This window comes from Leuciscus leuciscus (assembly GCF_965113295.1).
Source record: "Leuciscus leuciscus genome assembly, chromosome: 7".
Lineage (NCBI taxonomy): Eukaryota > Metazoa > Chordata > Actinopteri > Cypriniformes > Leuciscidae > Leuciscus > Leuciscus leuciscus.
This window is the reverse complement of record NC_138731.1, coordinates 32,888,844-32,903,978: the sequence shown is the minus strand read 5'-3', so window position 1 is coordinate 32,903,978 and position 15,135 is coordinate 32,888,844. Positions and strand designations below refer to the sequence as shown.

General features: G+C 39.8%; 1 protein-coding gene across 3 annotated transcripts in view; it reads left to right on the top strand.

Annotated features, from left to right (window-relative positions):
- LOC309502973 (uncharacterized protein) overlaps window positions 1–13,679 on the top strand; it is a 30,557-nt gene extending 16,878 nt beyond the window's left edge. The window contains exons 2-3 of one of the 3 annotated variants that reach the window (XR_014207447.1): window positions 6,412–6,475; window positions 10,275–13,671. Coding sequence is in view for 1 of the 3 variants with exons in the window: in XM_082175638.1 (XP_082031764.1) it covers window positions 6,412–6,475; window positions 10,275–10,321 (111 nt within the window). In the remaining 2 variants the exon portion in view is untranslated. Of the gene's footprint in view, window positions 1–6,411; window positions 8,355–10,274 lie in introns of those variants that run through there. The other 2 variants (XM_082175638.1, XR_014207448.1) reach the window with 2 other exon arrangements.
- Window positions 13,680–15,135: the final 1,456 nt, after the last annotated feature.

Here is a 15,135-nt window from a genome sequence, read left to right as displayed (position 1 = left end):
GGGAGAGCGGTTGTTACGTTCAACCAATGAGAGAGCGGTCTGTTGCGGCTACGTCTAGCGAGCACAAGGAGGGAGAATTTATAGAGACTACCCTACACAATGCTGCTTCTTATGAATGGAGCGTGTGAGTATCACTTCTGATTGGCCGGCTGCTCTTGGGTAATCAGAGGACACATTCTCTGGTTTGCCGGCCGGCCCACTAGTGGCCAGCTAGTGGGTGGAATCACCGGTGTTTAGATTTACCTTCTGTGTCTTCTTGACCAGCTGTTGCTGCAATATTGGGCAATAAAGGCAGAGTGTTTGTTCGTGTGTGTGTGTAGATATATTTGTAGTGATATTTGTGAGGCTGTGTGTGAGTACATAGAACAAAAAAACTGCTCAGGGCTGCATATGTTTATCTTAGTGAATAGCCAATCAGAATGTGCGCATAGAGACACAGTAGATTCGGCCTTCTGCCCAGCTGTTGTCCTTCAGGATCTACTGTACGTGAATGACCTTCAATGAAGTTGAGTTGAGCTTCTGACTTTGAGTCAGATTTTTTGTTGTTGTTGTTGTTGTTGTTGGAAAACATATGTTTAAAATTATGATTTTTTATTTTTAAATTAATTTAAGTACATTACCTTTCAAAAGTTTGAGGTCAGTAATATTTATTTTTAATAAAGTAATTCTTTTATTCAGCAATTATGCATTAAATTGATCAAAGGTGGCAGTTAAGAGATTTATAATGTTACAAAAGATTTCCATTTCAAATTAATGCAGTTCTTTTGAACTTTCATCAAATAATCAAGAAAACAAACAAATTATCACGGTTTCCTCAAAAATACTTAGAAATGTTTCTTGAGCTCTAATCAGCATATTAGAATGATTTCTAAAGGATCATGTGACTCTGAAAACTGGCGTAATGGCTGCTGAAAATAGAATATATTAATATAGATACTTTTTTTTTTTTTTACTGTATTTTTTATCAAAAAGAATAAAATAAGAAGACTTCTTTCAAAAATGTTAAGAAATCTTATTGACCCCAAACTTTTTTAAGTTAAAAATATATTATATAAAACAATATACTATTGTAAATTATAAAATATTAATTTATTCAAACATAATTTTTCTACAGTACAAGTTTACAAGTAGGAGACTGTAATAATTTGATCTGGGAAGAATTTCATTTTATACTGTGGATCTCCAAAGCATACTAACTCTCTCACCCAGTCTCCCTATTGTGCTGCAGACACAGGAGGTGCAGTTAAAGTCCCTTAAACCGTCATCTCACACTAACCTAATTATTTTATTGCCGACTATACACAGGCGCCTTCCGGAAACTACTGCAAACAATAGATACCCTAAAATTAGACCTCAAGGCTACCTGCCACCATGTGAGGCCCTGACAGGAAGTGAAGTCGGAGGATGTTGGGCGTTGGGTGTGGAGAGGGTGTGTGTGCGTGTACTGACGCCTCATACAGCCGAAGGAATGTGCCGGTCACACATTGACCCCCCGTGCTTGCAGAAGGGTGCGGCGGTAGAGCCTACGCCCACCAACGTGCTCACGCATCCTCCGTGTCTTTGTGTTTCTAAAACTATACAATATCTACCACTCCCTCAGGTCCAGCTCACAGCGGGCGAGTTCTCATGCCCACCCAAGGAAGTTTGGCTTAAAGAGATACGGAAGAGTTCACCCAAAAATGACAACTATGTTGTCATTTACTCACCCTCGTGTCATTCCAAACTTGTATGTCTTTCTTGTTTTCTGAAGAACACAAAAGAAAATGTTTTGATGAATGTTTTTTGTTTATATAATTAAAAACAACCTTTAAGATAATAATATTTCTAAATATATCAGGCCTTTTGGTTTCCTCAGTAGAAAGAAATGCATATAGTTTGGAATGTAAAAGATGACAGAATTTTTTTGTGTGAACTATCCCTTCAAGCTTTATTTTCATAGTGTTGCGAGGCAGGAATTTTGTTGTGATATTCACCAGTGTGGTCCTCGTGAAAGACCCGGGTTTATCATATTAAGGGCTTCCGTTGTCTCTGAAATGCGCATGATAGTGTAATGCAATGCCCACAAGGTATTTAGATGAGATGATAAAAGTGTTAGTTTATGACAGCCTTTTACACAAATGCTGTCTTTTTAGGAATCAAGGCTGAAGTCGAGCCTAAAATCCACTTGATGTTGCCGCTCTGATTTCTAGGTTATGCTTTTTCAAACAGTTAGTTTCAGTGGCAGTTGTGAATCATCAGGTGGCTTTTTAGAAGAAGAGTTGTCAGACTTACACTCCCTGAAGAGGGAGTGGTGGGAGTGACTGGTGTGGGGAGACAGTTACATTGCACGTTCCACCCATGTGGAGTGCTTTCGTATTCATGGGTGTGTATCGGCAACATTTATGTCATTGTGCGCAACTTTACCTTGACATACCTGCTGTAAATGTGCCACAGGGTCAGTTTTGTCAGGTTATGTCAGCGTTCTTACTCTGCATCTTTTGCGCTTATCTATTTTAACGACAGCACAATTCTGTCTCAAGCTCAAAATCTGGTCTTCATAAGGCAGATTTCCCGTAAGAGACTTGCGTTTGTTCCCAGCTCTGTGTCTATGCCTCCCTACTCCTGATGTAATGAAAGTTGCAAGGAAATGCAGTAGAGGGAGGCAGACAGAGAGAAGGTGTGTGTGTGACGTACATGCTCAGGTAACGGCACAACACACACACGCCCAATGCAATGTAACTGTGCCCATATATGGGCAGTGTTTCCCCACCTGGGCAGAGTGCAGGCAGTGCAATGAATTCCAATAAACGACGAGTGTAGTACGTGCGGCAACACGTCATGGAAAATCAGAATCAGTGGTGATCACAATGTGTCCTCTCTCTCTTTTTCTTGTTCTGCATTTCCAGTGTCCAATCAGAGTAAATTATAAAGCAGGTAGCTGATTGCTCACACTTACATGCAAACTATACTTAGCATACTATCTATCTCTCTATATATAGTATACTTTTTATATAGTTATATGTAACTTTCCCATGCAGCACCACAACATGTCCACCACATTGTTTCTTTAAAACCTTATTAAATAGAAATTGTATCAAAGTGTAGCTGTTGCATAATTCATTTTGAAAATGAATGTCATTTTTCAGTATAAATAACTCATAAATACTCACGTTATAACATAACATAGATGTTATTAATAAATAATGTTTGAATTGACACCTATAGAAATGTAATTTATCTCATTATATTAAATAAAATAACTTTTCAATTTATGGACCACAGTGGCCCATATTTACTAGACTGTTTTGATGTTCTCAGTATATTATATTATACTTATTATATTATGCAATTGGGTGTCAATAGTTTGTGTGTGTGTGTGTGTGTGTGTGTGTGTGTGTGTGTGTGTGTGTGTGTGTGTGTGTGTGTGTGTGTGTGTGTGTGTGTGTGTGTGTGTGTGTGTGTGTGTGTGTGTGTGGAAACAACGGGGTGGACATTTTGTGGTGCTGCATTGGAAAATTGAAGTCTTGATGCGTTCATTGTTTTGGCAGTATTGAACTTTCTGTTTGATCCTTTTCTGGATTGGCTTTAATAACAGAACTTCTAGAAAAGCTGGAGCACTTGCAGCATGGAAAGCAGATACCCAGAGCAGCCCAGCTTCGTGCCCTGGAAGACCTGCATCCAAACTCTTTACTGCGATCTGTGCTCCGGGGTTCACATATCAGCAGTAGGGTTAGTGCACTCTCAAACAGAGCGAGTATTATAGCTATTTTAAGAGTGTTGTGTTGCCCTAATGGAGAAGAATTTATCGGCCCTCATTTAGGTGTAATGCTATACGCTTCAGTGTGCTTCGAGAGTGGGACTGAGCCCAGGGCAGCACTGGGAGTTGTTCGCGCTGGGGAATAGAAGGCTTTTGCTCTCTAGGCCAGCGTGTGAGTGGGTGTGCTGTGGGCCAGACTCCTTTATTCTCTCTCAGTCTTTCTCTCCCTTCTCGTTCGAGCCTGCGCTTCTGCCAAGGCCTTGTAAAGGGACTACAGGCTCTGTTATGTGCCAGCTCTTTCCCATCAATACAGCCCTCTGGAAATAGTCTCTCGCTTCTCCTCACCAAAAGCCCAGAGTCCAGTGCAGAGCTTCCAGTAGCTGGTCTCCGAATGGCAGCAAAGCGAGTGCGTGCGGCTTGTCGTGTGTATGGTAGAGTGGTATGGGATCGCCTTTCACTTCAAACCTGACCCATCTGTAGGGCTTCAATCCAATGGGACACACATTACAAGCCATAAAGCAAATGGACTTCCCGGCTCTGGAGTCGGTCAGGTCTTGGCAAAAAGGGGAACTCCCAGCACAATGGCAGCATTGCAGAAACCTCTCACCTCCCCTGAACTCTTCAAGGAAATGGAGCCTCTTTCTCTGATCCGGTCTCTTGCTGGTTAGCGACGTTTTAGAAGCCGGTCGGAACCAATTACACTCACCCTCCTCATGGCAGATCGAGCACCCTTATCTGATCTATCCGTCAGGCTAATGGAATTACACGTTGATTCGTAGAAAGTCGGTTGAAAGCGGTGATCTGATTTTTACCTCCCTCCTTGAGGGGCAAGTGGGCATAGGGGAAATGAAATGAATCTCCCTTACACCTTTCACAGAGCTGGGGCCAAACTCTACGTATGATCGTATCACCGAAACCCTATCGAGGTTGATTATCAACACTAGGCTACCCAGATGCAATCCCTAATCAAGCCTGGTATGCCACGACTACTTACTCTAAATCGAATTAGACTTTAAAACCAACTCTCCCGCTTTCTCTGTGACAGGAGACCACCTCTTCATGAAAGCGATATCTTTTTGGTTTTGAATGAAGCCGAGGCCCGTTCACTACTTGTTTTCAATACAACCACGTTCATAGCAAACAGCCGGTTTTGAAAGAAAGCAGTCCAGACTTCTTTAGAAGCATTGCCCCATGTAGGTAGGAGGTCAAAGGCGGCGAGGACAAAACACAGCCAGAGCCTTCTGTAGAAAATTGATTTTTTGACTTAAGCCATGAGCGCTGGCTGATAGACAGATCACCTCAAGGATTGAAAATAGTTCTGTTAGTAGACTAGACAGTCTTATAAGTGATACCGTGTACCTCGGAAATTTCCAGTTCAACAAAGTAGTCCTCAGTGGTGTCTGACCAGAACAATGGTGATTCTATGAGGTATGAATCATTCATCACATATTGATTTGCTTGTGCTCTCCTACAAATACATTGGCATGTACTAATAGAAACACACACATATACACCCTCTTGAACACTTGCCTGGGTTCCCCTCCTTCCTTCTGCGCTCAGGGCTGCTGTGGGTAATGATTCAGTTCCTGTTTGGTGACCGACCACGTTGACAGCATTCTGGTCAGGGGCTCGGCTGCTGCTCCTCTCAAAATCTGGATGTGGTCAGGCCAGTCATCTCCCAGGCAGCCAGGAGGAAACCCACATCAACTGAAACTTGCTGGTGCTCCAGGAATAGCCCAGCTCAGGGAGGTTACGCTGGCAGCTTCCTCTCTTCCCTTTCTCCTCCCCTCCAATCTTCAGCCTCCCCCTAAAAGACAGCCCTGGCCCACGTCTTGTAAATAGTGAGTAGTACAAGTAGAGGCTCATCAGTTCTGGTTTTGGACCTGCCCCGGTATCTGGATCCGCGTCAATAAACACAAAGCCTGCTGTGATCTGGGCTCTGCCTGCAGTGAACGTCTTCATTAGAGATGATAGATCATTATCATTAATGTTGCTGAACATTTTTCATCAAAAGCGGTGCTATATAAATCACATTTGCTATTTGATTCGGTTTTCATTACGGAGCCGAGAGAGAAATCACTCTCTCTTCTTGAAATATCGCTCTGGAGTTCCCCTCAAGGCTTTGATGAGTCCTAACTTTGATGTCTGTTCATAAGGCCACCTAAAGGCCCTCACTTTTTAAGAATCATCATGAATTTACCTGTCATGCTCTGTGAATTTCTCTCTTTGATCACTAACAAAAAAATTCAAAAGCTTGGAAACTGCTGTTATAAGGTGCCACGCAGCAGGAGTCATCATTTAGAGGTCTTTAGCTCAATCTACAGCTGGGTTTTAGGGACACTTTCACATATTTTTTTATTTTACGTACAATGAAAACAAAGGTGGTATCATCTCATAGTTTAGTCCACTGGGAAAAATTTTTTTGAAGCCTTTCGTTTGTGTGCTCAATGAAAAGCTCGGTGTGGGGTAGAGTGGGCCTCACTCTTTCAGTAAGGGGCCTATGTTAGTTCGGGTCCCTCTAAAGATCCATTTTTATTGATATCAGAGGACTTGTGTGGCCTTTTAGATATGTTTATATGTGTTTAAATAATTAATAATTTATTGTTTCTGCTTTTGGATTATCATGGTCATCAGTTGAATACATTTTTTTTCTTTTTTTTCTCATTTTCTTACAGGGTTATTCAGATGGGCTCAATCTATTCAGATCACATGATGCTCCATGTCTTCATTTCAGTTTAGGTGAGCACATGCTTATTTCTGATTGTTTATATATCATTTAATATTGCAGCAAATTTGCTAATTTATTCAGTATCTTCAGTCTTTTGGATGCATAAATATATTATGAAAAATGTGATAAAATAACAAACTCGGTCTAAGAGTGTCAAAACAAAGTGTTCGAAAAGAATAGAAATTGTACGTACAAAACCGGGCTTCCACATACTGCAAAGCTGTTACACCATCACATTTAATCTGAAATGTGCAGAAATGTCTGCTGCAGCACTTTGAATTGAACCTTAGCTCAGAACTTTAGTATCTACAAGACAAGCCGTGTCTTATGTGCTGACTAGCAGGCCCTTGGGCTGAGCAGTGACTGTGGAAGGTTATGAATGGAATGTGCCGGAATTCTCCAAATGTTTACAGGTCATTCATGTGAAGTCGCGGGCTGGGGCTTCTCCTTAGGGGCAGACAATAGTGTTGCAGCAGGAAGCACATACCTCCCTCGAGAGCCTCACGGCACGCTCCCCCACCCTTTTGTAGCACGAAGCAAATTAGGAAGGCTTAATGGGGTGGTAGATGGATGTATATTTGTAACTTCATCACATGAATTGTTTAGTTTACTTAAAGCATTTCTTTTGTGATTCACGTCTTTACAAAGTGCATTTAATTTCATAGCCCGTTGGTGCTGCCACAAAAAAATACAATCAGTGGATAAAAAATAAATGGAACAGAATGAAACAATATAGCTGTCAACATCAGCTGTCACTCTTGAAATGAAACAGCAAGTTTTGACAGAATTTTTAAACCCTAGAATCCAAAGCACTTTACAGTCAAAATGGCAGACTGTCAGTTTTTCATTTAAGTCGCGTAATCATAACTTTAGCTTAGCATAAACTAAGCCCACGTTTACAAGGCACAACAACACAGAGATCCATTCTCTACCAGCACCATTCTATTAAGGCCACTCTCACATGACAGTTCACTGCTCACTAAATGGCCTTAACTGTTTCATAAAGACTCACTTACAAAAGAGTGCTGTGGCCGTACCATGGTACAGTGATAGTATCTTCTCGTACTTTGATACTTCAATGGTGTTTTTTTGTCTATCTACACTACTGTTCAAAAGTGTGTGGTCTTTAAGATTTTTTTTAAATATATTTTTTAAAAGAAGTCTCTTATTCTCACCAAGGCTGCATCACAAATAGACTGTAATGTCGGAGCATAGCTTTGTGGACAGTGCTCCAACATATAGCGCAGTAGACACTTCACCCTAACAAACCGAGTTTGAGTCCCGGCTCAAGATCATTTTGCGATCTTGTTCGCCCTTCTCCTACCATTACTTCCTGTCTCCTCTACACTATTCTATCCAATAAAGGCAAAAGGCCAAAAATATAACTTAAAAAGAATAATAATAATAAAATAAACCATAATATTGTGTAATATTATTAAAAAAAAAAAAAAATCTATTTTTAATAAATAAATAAAAATTATTGGATGGCAAAGCTGAACTATCAGCAGCCATTGCTCCAGTCTTCAGTGTCACATGATCCTTCAGAAGTCATTATAATATGATGATTTGGTGCTCAAAAAAAACATTGATTGTTATCAATGTGGTAAACAGTTGTGCTATTGTGTACACTGTGATAATCTTTTTCAGGATACTCCAGGATACACCATTTATTTAAAAAGTAGAAATCTTTTTTAAAAGTTTTTACCGTCAATTTGATGCAATGCCTCCTTGCTGTATCAATTTAACGGATCCTTGCCGTTTGAAAGCATTCTTTTTTTTCTTGAATTAAAATTAATTTTGATATTCTTAGGGTTGTTTCAGGATCTAAAATGTCATGTGGTGTGTGACTCCCCAAAAACTTGATAATATTTATGAATTAAAAAACGATATATTTGGGGGGAAATAATGATTACTTTTTTACACCAATATTTATTTACCGTGGACACTCTTATTGGTATTCTTTGAGCCATATACCATTAATTTAATTTGCTATTTATATGGTACTCCAAGAAACTTGATGAATTAGCATGGTAATTTTTTGCAGGCAAGGCTCCCTATTGTATGATTTACCCCCAAATGTCCATCCTTTTACCATTCTGGAATCAACCAGATACAGTTAGTCAATCCACCGTCTCTTTGTTGGATAAAAACTGTCAGTAGTTCTCAGACCTCATGCTGCCACTGTCCCACGGTCTAATCATCCTGCTTACAGAGGGATAAACGTTGACACCAAGCAGGGACAGAGCATTGGAATTCAGGTTAGGAATGAACTCCCTAATGGAGAAAAATTGGAGTCAAGTGACCATCAGCTGGTCGAAGCATGTTTGATCAATATAGTCACAAGGTCTCAGGTATGCAGAGCTGGAGCCTTTAAAGGAAGGTGGAAATAGAGCCATACAGTATAATCTCTGCATGCTCCTGTCAGTCAAACAGCAAATGATAATGCTTTATTGTTAACCAATACAATAAACCCACATAATTTGCTTGCCGCTCTCAGCATCCTTGTCAACAGAACGTATTCAGCACTATGTGAGTCACTCTCTTTAGTTTATCTAGATGAGGATGATTTAATTAGATGACGACCCAATTAAAGAGCACCTTGGGCAGCTAACAAGCACCCACTTCTAATTAATAAGACTTGAATTGAGTGCTCTGACTGAGGCGGACTTATGCTTGCCAAACCACTTAGTGGATTCATGGAGTAGTCGCAAATACAGGCTTACATTTTCATAATATCTAACTGCATTAACAGGTCTGACAAAGGTTTATGTTGCTGTTTGTTATGAGAAAAATTCACAATGCAGGTCTGGTTCAGTTAAAATAGTGTGATGAGCGCCTTTAAAACGTGCTGAAGCCATGGCCAAAAACACTGTATTTTTTAAATGATTAAAACACTGTGTTGTCTAAGTTGATATTGTGTCTTTATATGGTCAGACAGTTGCATGTGTCATTATTAACATTCCACCAAAATTATGCTCAAATGGAGTTTTTGACCAGTGAATGTCAGATGATACTGTACATGTTTTGTCCGCCATTAAAACGGACACACCTAAGTTGTTTTTCATTTTTTTTAATCAATTTACAGGTTTTAAAGTTTTTTGTAGCTATTTTTTCTGTAATTTGTTTAAAATCTCATGTTATAAAAGACGAAGGGCTACCCACAGGCTAATTAAGACAGTATTGACTATGACTAAAAAACAGACTTCTCCACTCCTTAAATACATAAAACATTAGCCTTTATATGGAGAGAGAGTTTCTTGACTAAAGAGCAGAGACGATCCAAACTGCATGCGGCACTTTATTCACGATAGAGGCGGGTGGAGTTATGAGGTTTGACTGACAGTTTGAGGATCCAATGGCGATACGAGGTTTAGTCACAAGCTCTTTTTAAAACGTATCATTGGTTAAACATTTGCAAAACCCACAGACAGACGTAAAGGGTGACCAATAGTAATGATTTATTGGGGGGGGGGAACAACGAAATGTGAAGATACAAGATTTCTGCCCGATATTTAAAATTTTATTAATTTAGAAATTAATTGTCTTACATTGTTTTACCATTAGAGTGAAATAATAATAATAATTTTAAAAAACGGATGTGCAAACATAGGCACATGCCTAGAATGCCTATGCATAAATCCGGCCCTGGCTATGCTTAAAAATGCCCATCGGGAGATTTGCTCCCCCTCCCCGTTGCTGCCTGTCTATGTGCTGTGAGCAAAAAGGAGGGCTGTTGTCATTCTCCAAAGCTGCAGACACTTTGATTTGGGGTTGTCTAACCATTGGCTTCTCTTTCTCTGTCTTCCTCAGGCGCTGAGGACGGCTCGAGTGGACGACCGCTGCCAGTGGCTTGTTAGGGTGCTCATGAGGTGCTCAGTAGTCAGTGTAGATCCTGTGTTGCAATCAGCAGCTACATCTGGCTACTGGGTCTCTGATGGCATTTTCTGCTTCCTGTTGGCACATTCCTTTCAGATTGTGTGGTATGTTATCACAATGTGTGCTTCATCCTGTCAGAATAGGACTCGCTCTTTCATGGACGTTAAAGAGGGCCCATGTCATAACAGTTTTTCTCAGCAGCCAGGTCTTGTTTTTTTTTCTTCTTTAAAACAATTTGATCAAGGTGAGTGAACTCTCACAGCATAGCTAAAAGTTAGAGAAGCCATTCGTCTTTGAATGGAAGGCATGAGACATTGTTTCTTGTTTGACTGCTGAAGATTCGGTTTAAGTGATTAGGTAACAAAGGACAAGGCGACATGTCACATTCCCTTTGTGATTTGCCTGTCACAAGGGGTTGTCTTTGTGCAAATGTTTTTGAGTTGCTGAAGGCTGACAAATAATGAGAGTTGAATGCGCAGACATGCCGAATTGCATCAAATTTGGAAAGCGAAGGATGAATTCTATTGTGCTGTCATGAACCTGGCATACAATGTAGATTTCTGTGTGGTAAAATCTACAGCTACATTGTCTGCTGGGTTTCAGGCCAGTAGAAAAATTCTGCTCTGCTCAGAAATTGAATAGGTGAGTCGTTTAGTCATTATGCATGCTTGAAAAAGACATATTCCTACTACTGTATGAGAATAAAACTAAATAAAAGTACTGAAATTATACAAAATATGTGTGTCCAGTTATTTCTCTTGTTTATTCTTACCATGGGTTCAGCTTGATATTCACAGGGCTGCACAGTTTCCATCCAATGACAGACTGTCAAATTTCACCAGGGATTAAAAAGGCATCCAAGATATTTCTGCCATACACCCAGAAGAGCTTCTTATCACTATTACCCATCTGCGTCTGAATACACCCGCCCACAACACACACACACACAAATTCAGCATTCACGCAATATAAAATCACATTCTGACATCTTCATATATTTCGTACCATTATGTCTTCGGGGATTCGTAGCATAGAAGAACTAATGAAAAAGCCCTCTGAGAACTCAGTTCATTAAGACTTCACACAATCTGACTGGAATATTGACAGAAATGCCTTGCAGGAACACTATAGCACATCTCTCACAGTCCTCACTTTGTGTTATGTGTCTTTTCTTAATGCATTCATACAGTAGCGAACGCCCGCTGACAGCATTTTACACATGACTGCATAATATAAAAAGTAGTAACAGAGTCCAGTGAGTTTATGACACTGCATGATAATGCCATTTCATAGAACAAAATATCTGTAATGCACCAACGATTAGGTTCTAATAAGCTTCTAAAAAGAACCAGATTTAAAAAGTTTCTGAGCATTTGAAATTCCTTTTGTTGTCCCTGCGTGTTTGAAACAACCAGGTTTCCAGCAACAAACAATTTGTTTGTTTACACTGAATGCAAATTTGCCCAATCAGATGTTATGATGACATTTAAACATTTAGGAAATGCTTTCATCAAAAGCAACTTGAGGAATACCACAAACAATTTATAATACAAAAGTATGCAAAATTTTGTACAAAAAGTATTGCACAAAAGCATATTCACAATGACAAATTTCAACAGTAAACTACAGTGCAATAGTGAATCAAAATGAGTGAGATATTGGACCAATGAGATTTCACAGTGGACAAGGCTACCAAGCATGACACATTCAACAAAATGTCCTGTCGCACGTCATTTTCGCACCAGGTTAGGTCACAGTGTTCAGGTGCAATCACACTTAGAGCTCCATTCACTTCCATCCATATGTGAGTCAGAAAGCTGACATACAAGCACAAGTTTTGCTTTTCGTTGAACACCAAAGTTCAAACTGGTCAAATCTGACCTAGAAATGTGCAAGTTATTTAACCAATACAGAAGCTAAAAGTCACAGACTGGCCTCTTTTGGGTAAAAAAAAAATTTAAATAAAGAACAGAAATCTCAGAGCTGCATACTGTTTGCAAAGTTCCGGGAAAGTGTATATAGTAGGCTATATTTTTTTATAAAGGTTATTCTTTTATATATTTTTTAAAAACATTTAATTATTATTTATCGTGTTTTTTTATTTTTTATTTAATCGCCCTAATTTCAAGTATTGTTTTTTGATATCTACCACAGTGTAACATCACATGCTCAAAGCCTAGTGTGACTTTTAGGCAGCACTGAAGAATGAAGAGAGAAATGAAAGTGGAGGGGGGTCTTACTGCAGCGGGTCATTATGGAATCAGGCACAGGTGTTTCCAATGGTGCCATTTCCCCTTGCACTACTGTTTGTACAACAGGAATATGGAGGCAGGTGGTCATGAGCCTCTGTATGCGCTCTATACTGCGGCCCAATGCCTAGCCAGCGGATACTGGAATCACTTCAATAAAACAACAGGAACAGGAGAACACACTCGAGCTGCTCCAGGAACAGCCACTTCCCATCTGTCTGCTCACCCCAACAGACACAGCCATCATGTGACCGCATGAAGCGCCAAATTCACACCCCACAGACGAGGGTCGAAACCATTTCACGCCGATTTAAATGTCTTACAGTTACATTTTAATTGAAGTTTAAAATGATGACTATTAATAATAAAAACAGTTAAACAAAAGCTTGTTTTTGCTCTTCACTTTTAACTTTACATGTATGCATTTGGCAGACGAATTCAGGGTTTACATTTTATCACTTGTTTCCCCGCTAAATCAAACCCATGGCATTGCTTACACCTGTTGCGCTACAGGAAGTTCGTATCTGCTAATTAACAAATATTATATCACAAATCATAAACGGGCACCACTGTCTTCTTCGCAGACAAGAATACTTATGTTCTTTGTGAGCTAAAACTCTGACGTTGCAGTTATTTCTAGGGGGAAAGTGGCCAGGGTGAAAGTATTCCAGTAATGTAAACCTCTGAATAGCGTGTAATGGAAGTAAATCGCTCGTTTGATATCTAGAGCTGTGTGATGACATCAGCGGGGGTCCTCCGGGGCCATGGTTGGGCTTGTGTGGAATGATAATTGATGCTCTGTCAGGGCTTCCCTTGGGTCACTGCTAGGACTGATATGGGCAGATTAACCGCAGAGAAGCGTCCACGCATTCATTTGGTCATTGCGACGACTAGCCTCGGACTGTGAGTTTAGCCGGCTTCTCTTTAGTGGGTCAAAGGTGAAGGGTGCAGTGTGGGGTGAGGGCTGAGCGACGGCACTTGCGTCATTCGTTCAGGATATCTACATGACGAGCATGCAGTTTTCCGACTCTAAACGCCTCTCATTTTACTTTCTCTTGCCGTGAATCAGATATGAAGTCATGACCCACATATACACACACACACACCGTACTGTAGTTGATTCAAATGTGGTGTAATACCCAGATAACCTGCAAAGGTCATAAAGCGACATTAATCTCAGTCAGTCCTGACCTTTTCACACCACACACAAGAGTGGATCTATTCAAATGCATTATAGATATTCACTCAACCTCCCACGGTCCTTGTAGTGCATTATAATTCTGGACTGTAATACAATACAATATGGAAACGCTACATATAAAACACAAGGCAAAGCAGGGGATCCGAAGCATGTCGTTTATATGGGGCTATTAGTTTGAGCGCCTGGATGCGTCTTTGCGCGAGGCATTAAAAGGCACTGTGGAAATTTTCTTTGGCGCGCAAATGCATTTGACAATGAAACCCCATATTAAAAGAGTGCTCGCAGGAGCATTGTATTTTCCCTTAATACCTGAGTGACTCATAGAGAATCTCTTAATATCAGCGCAGCTTACGAGGACCTCAGTGCCAAGGGCAGATTAGAAACTGACGAAAGTTTCTGCATTTCACTTCAGCTGCATAGACTCCATTCCATCTGCTCGCTCGGGTGCCATGGAGACGAGGCCTTGTCTCGACTGTGAATATTTCTGGACGGAGAGCGCTTGGTGCGAAAACTGCCTCTCTCCAAATGCTCTGAAAGATGAGCCAATAATTATATAGGCAAATAAATCCTTTTTATTAAAAAGTGTGTTAATACTCCCAAAGGTTGTTGTTCCAAAGCAAACGATTTCCCTTAAGACACCACTTAAGTTTTGACATTGCATAATAAACATTGCATACATTTAATCGGTAATACTTTAAAATGAGGTTCAATTTTATTAAAAAATAGTTAGTACATTAAGTATCATGGACTCATAAAGGAGCATTTTTTTCAGCATTTATTAATCTAGGTTAAAGTTAATTTATACCGTTGTTAATTGCTAACTCACAGCTGCAAAAGCATTAATATGGTAACACTCTACTCTACAATAAGGTTTTATTTGTTAACATGCTTCTGCAGCATTTATTAATCTTAGTTAATGTTAATTTCAACATTTACTAGCCTACTACATTTTTTAAAACCAAACTTTATATCTGTTAACATTAGTTAATGCACTGTGTCAACTAACATGAACAGGAACATTTAGAACAGAAGAGGAAATAAAGTCATACAAGTTTGGAACTACAAAATCGTGAGTAAATGGACAGAATTAGAAATTTTGGGGGTGAACTCTTCCTTTAACGACACATTTGTGCCACGTAATGCAGATCATTTGCTGTGAATGATATAATAATCTCGTGGGAGCCGGAAGTTGCCTATCCAGTACCAAATCTCCATACAGAGTGATGTCTAATATGGAAGTAAAATAATGACAAATGTTTTTGAAACAAAAAAGCTTGTTGAATTGCACTACTTGAGAAAATATGCATTGCATTAACCTTGCTTGCATTTTAAAGCATTGTATTTG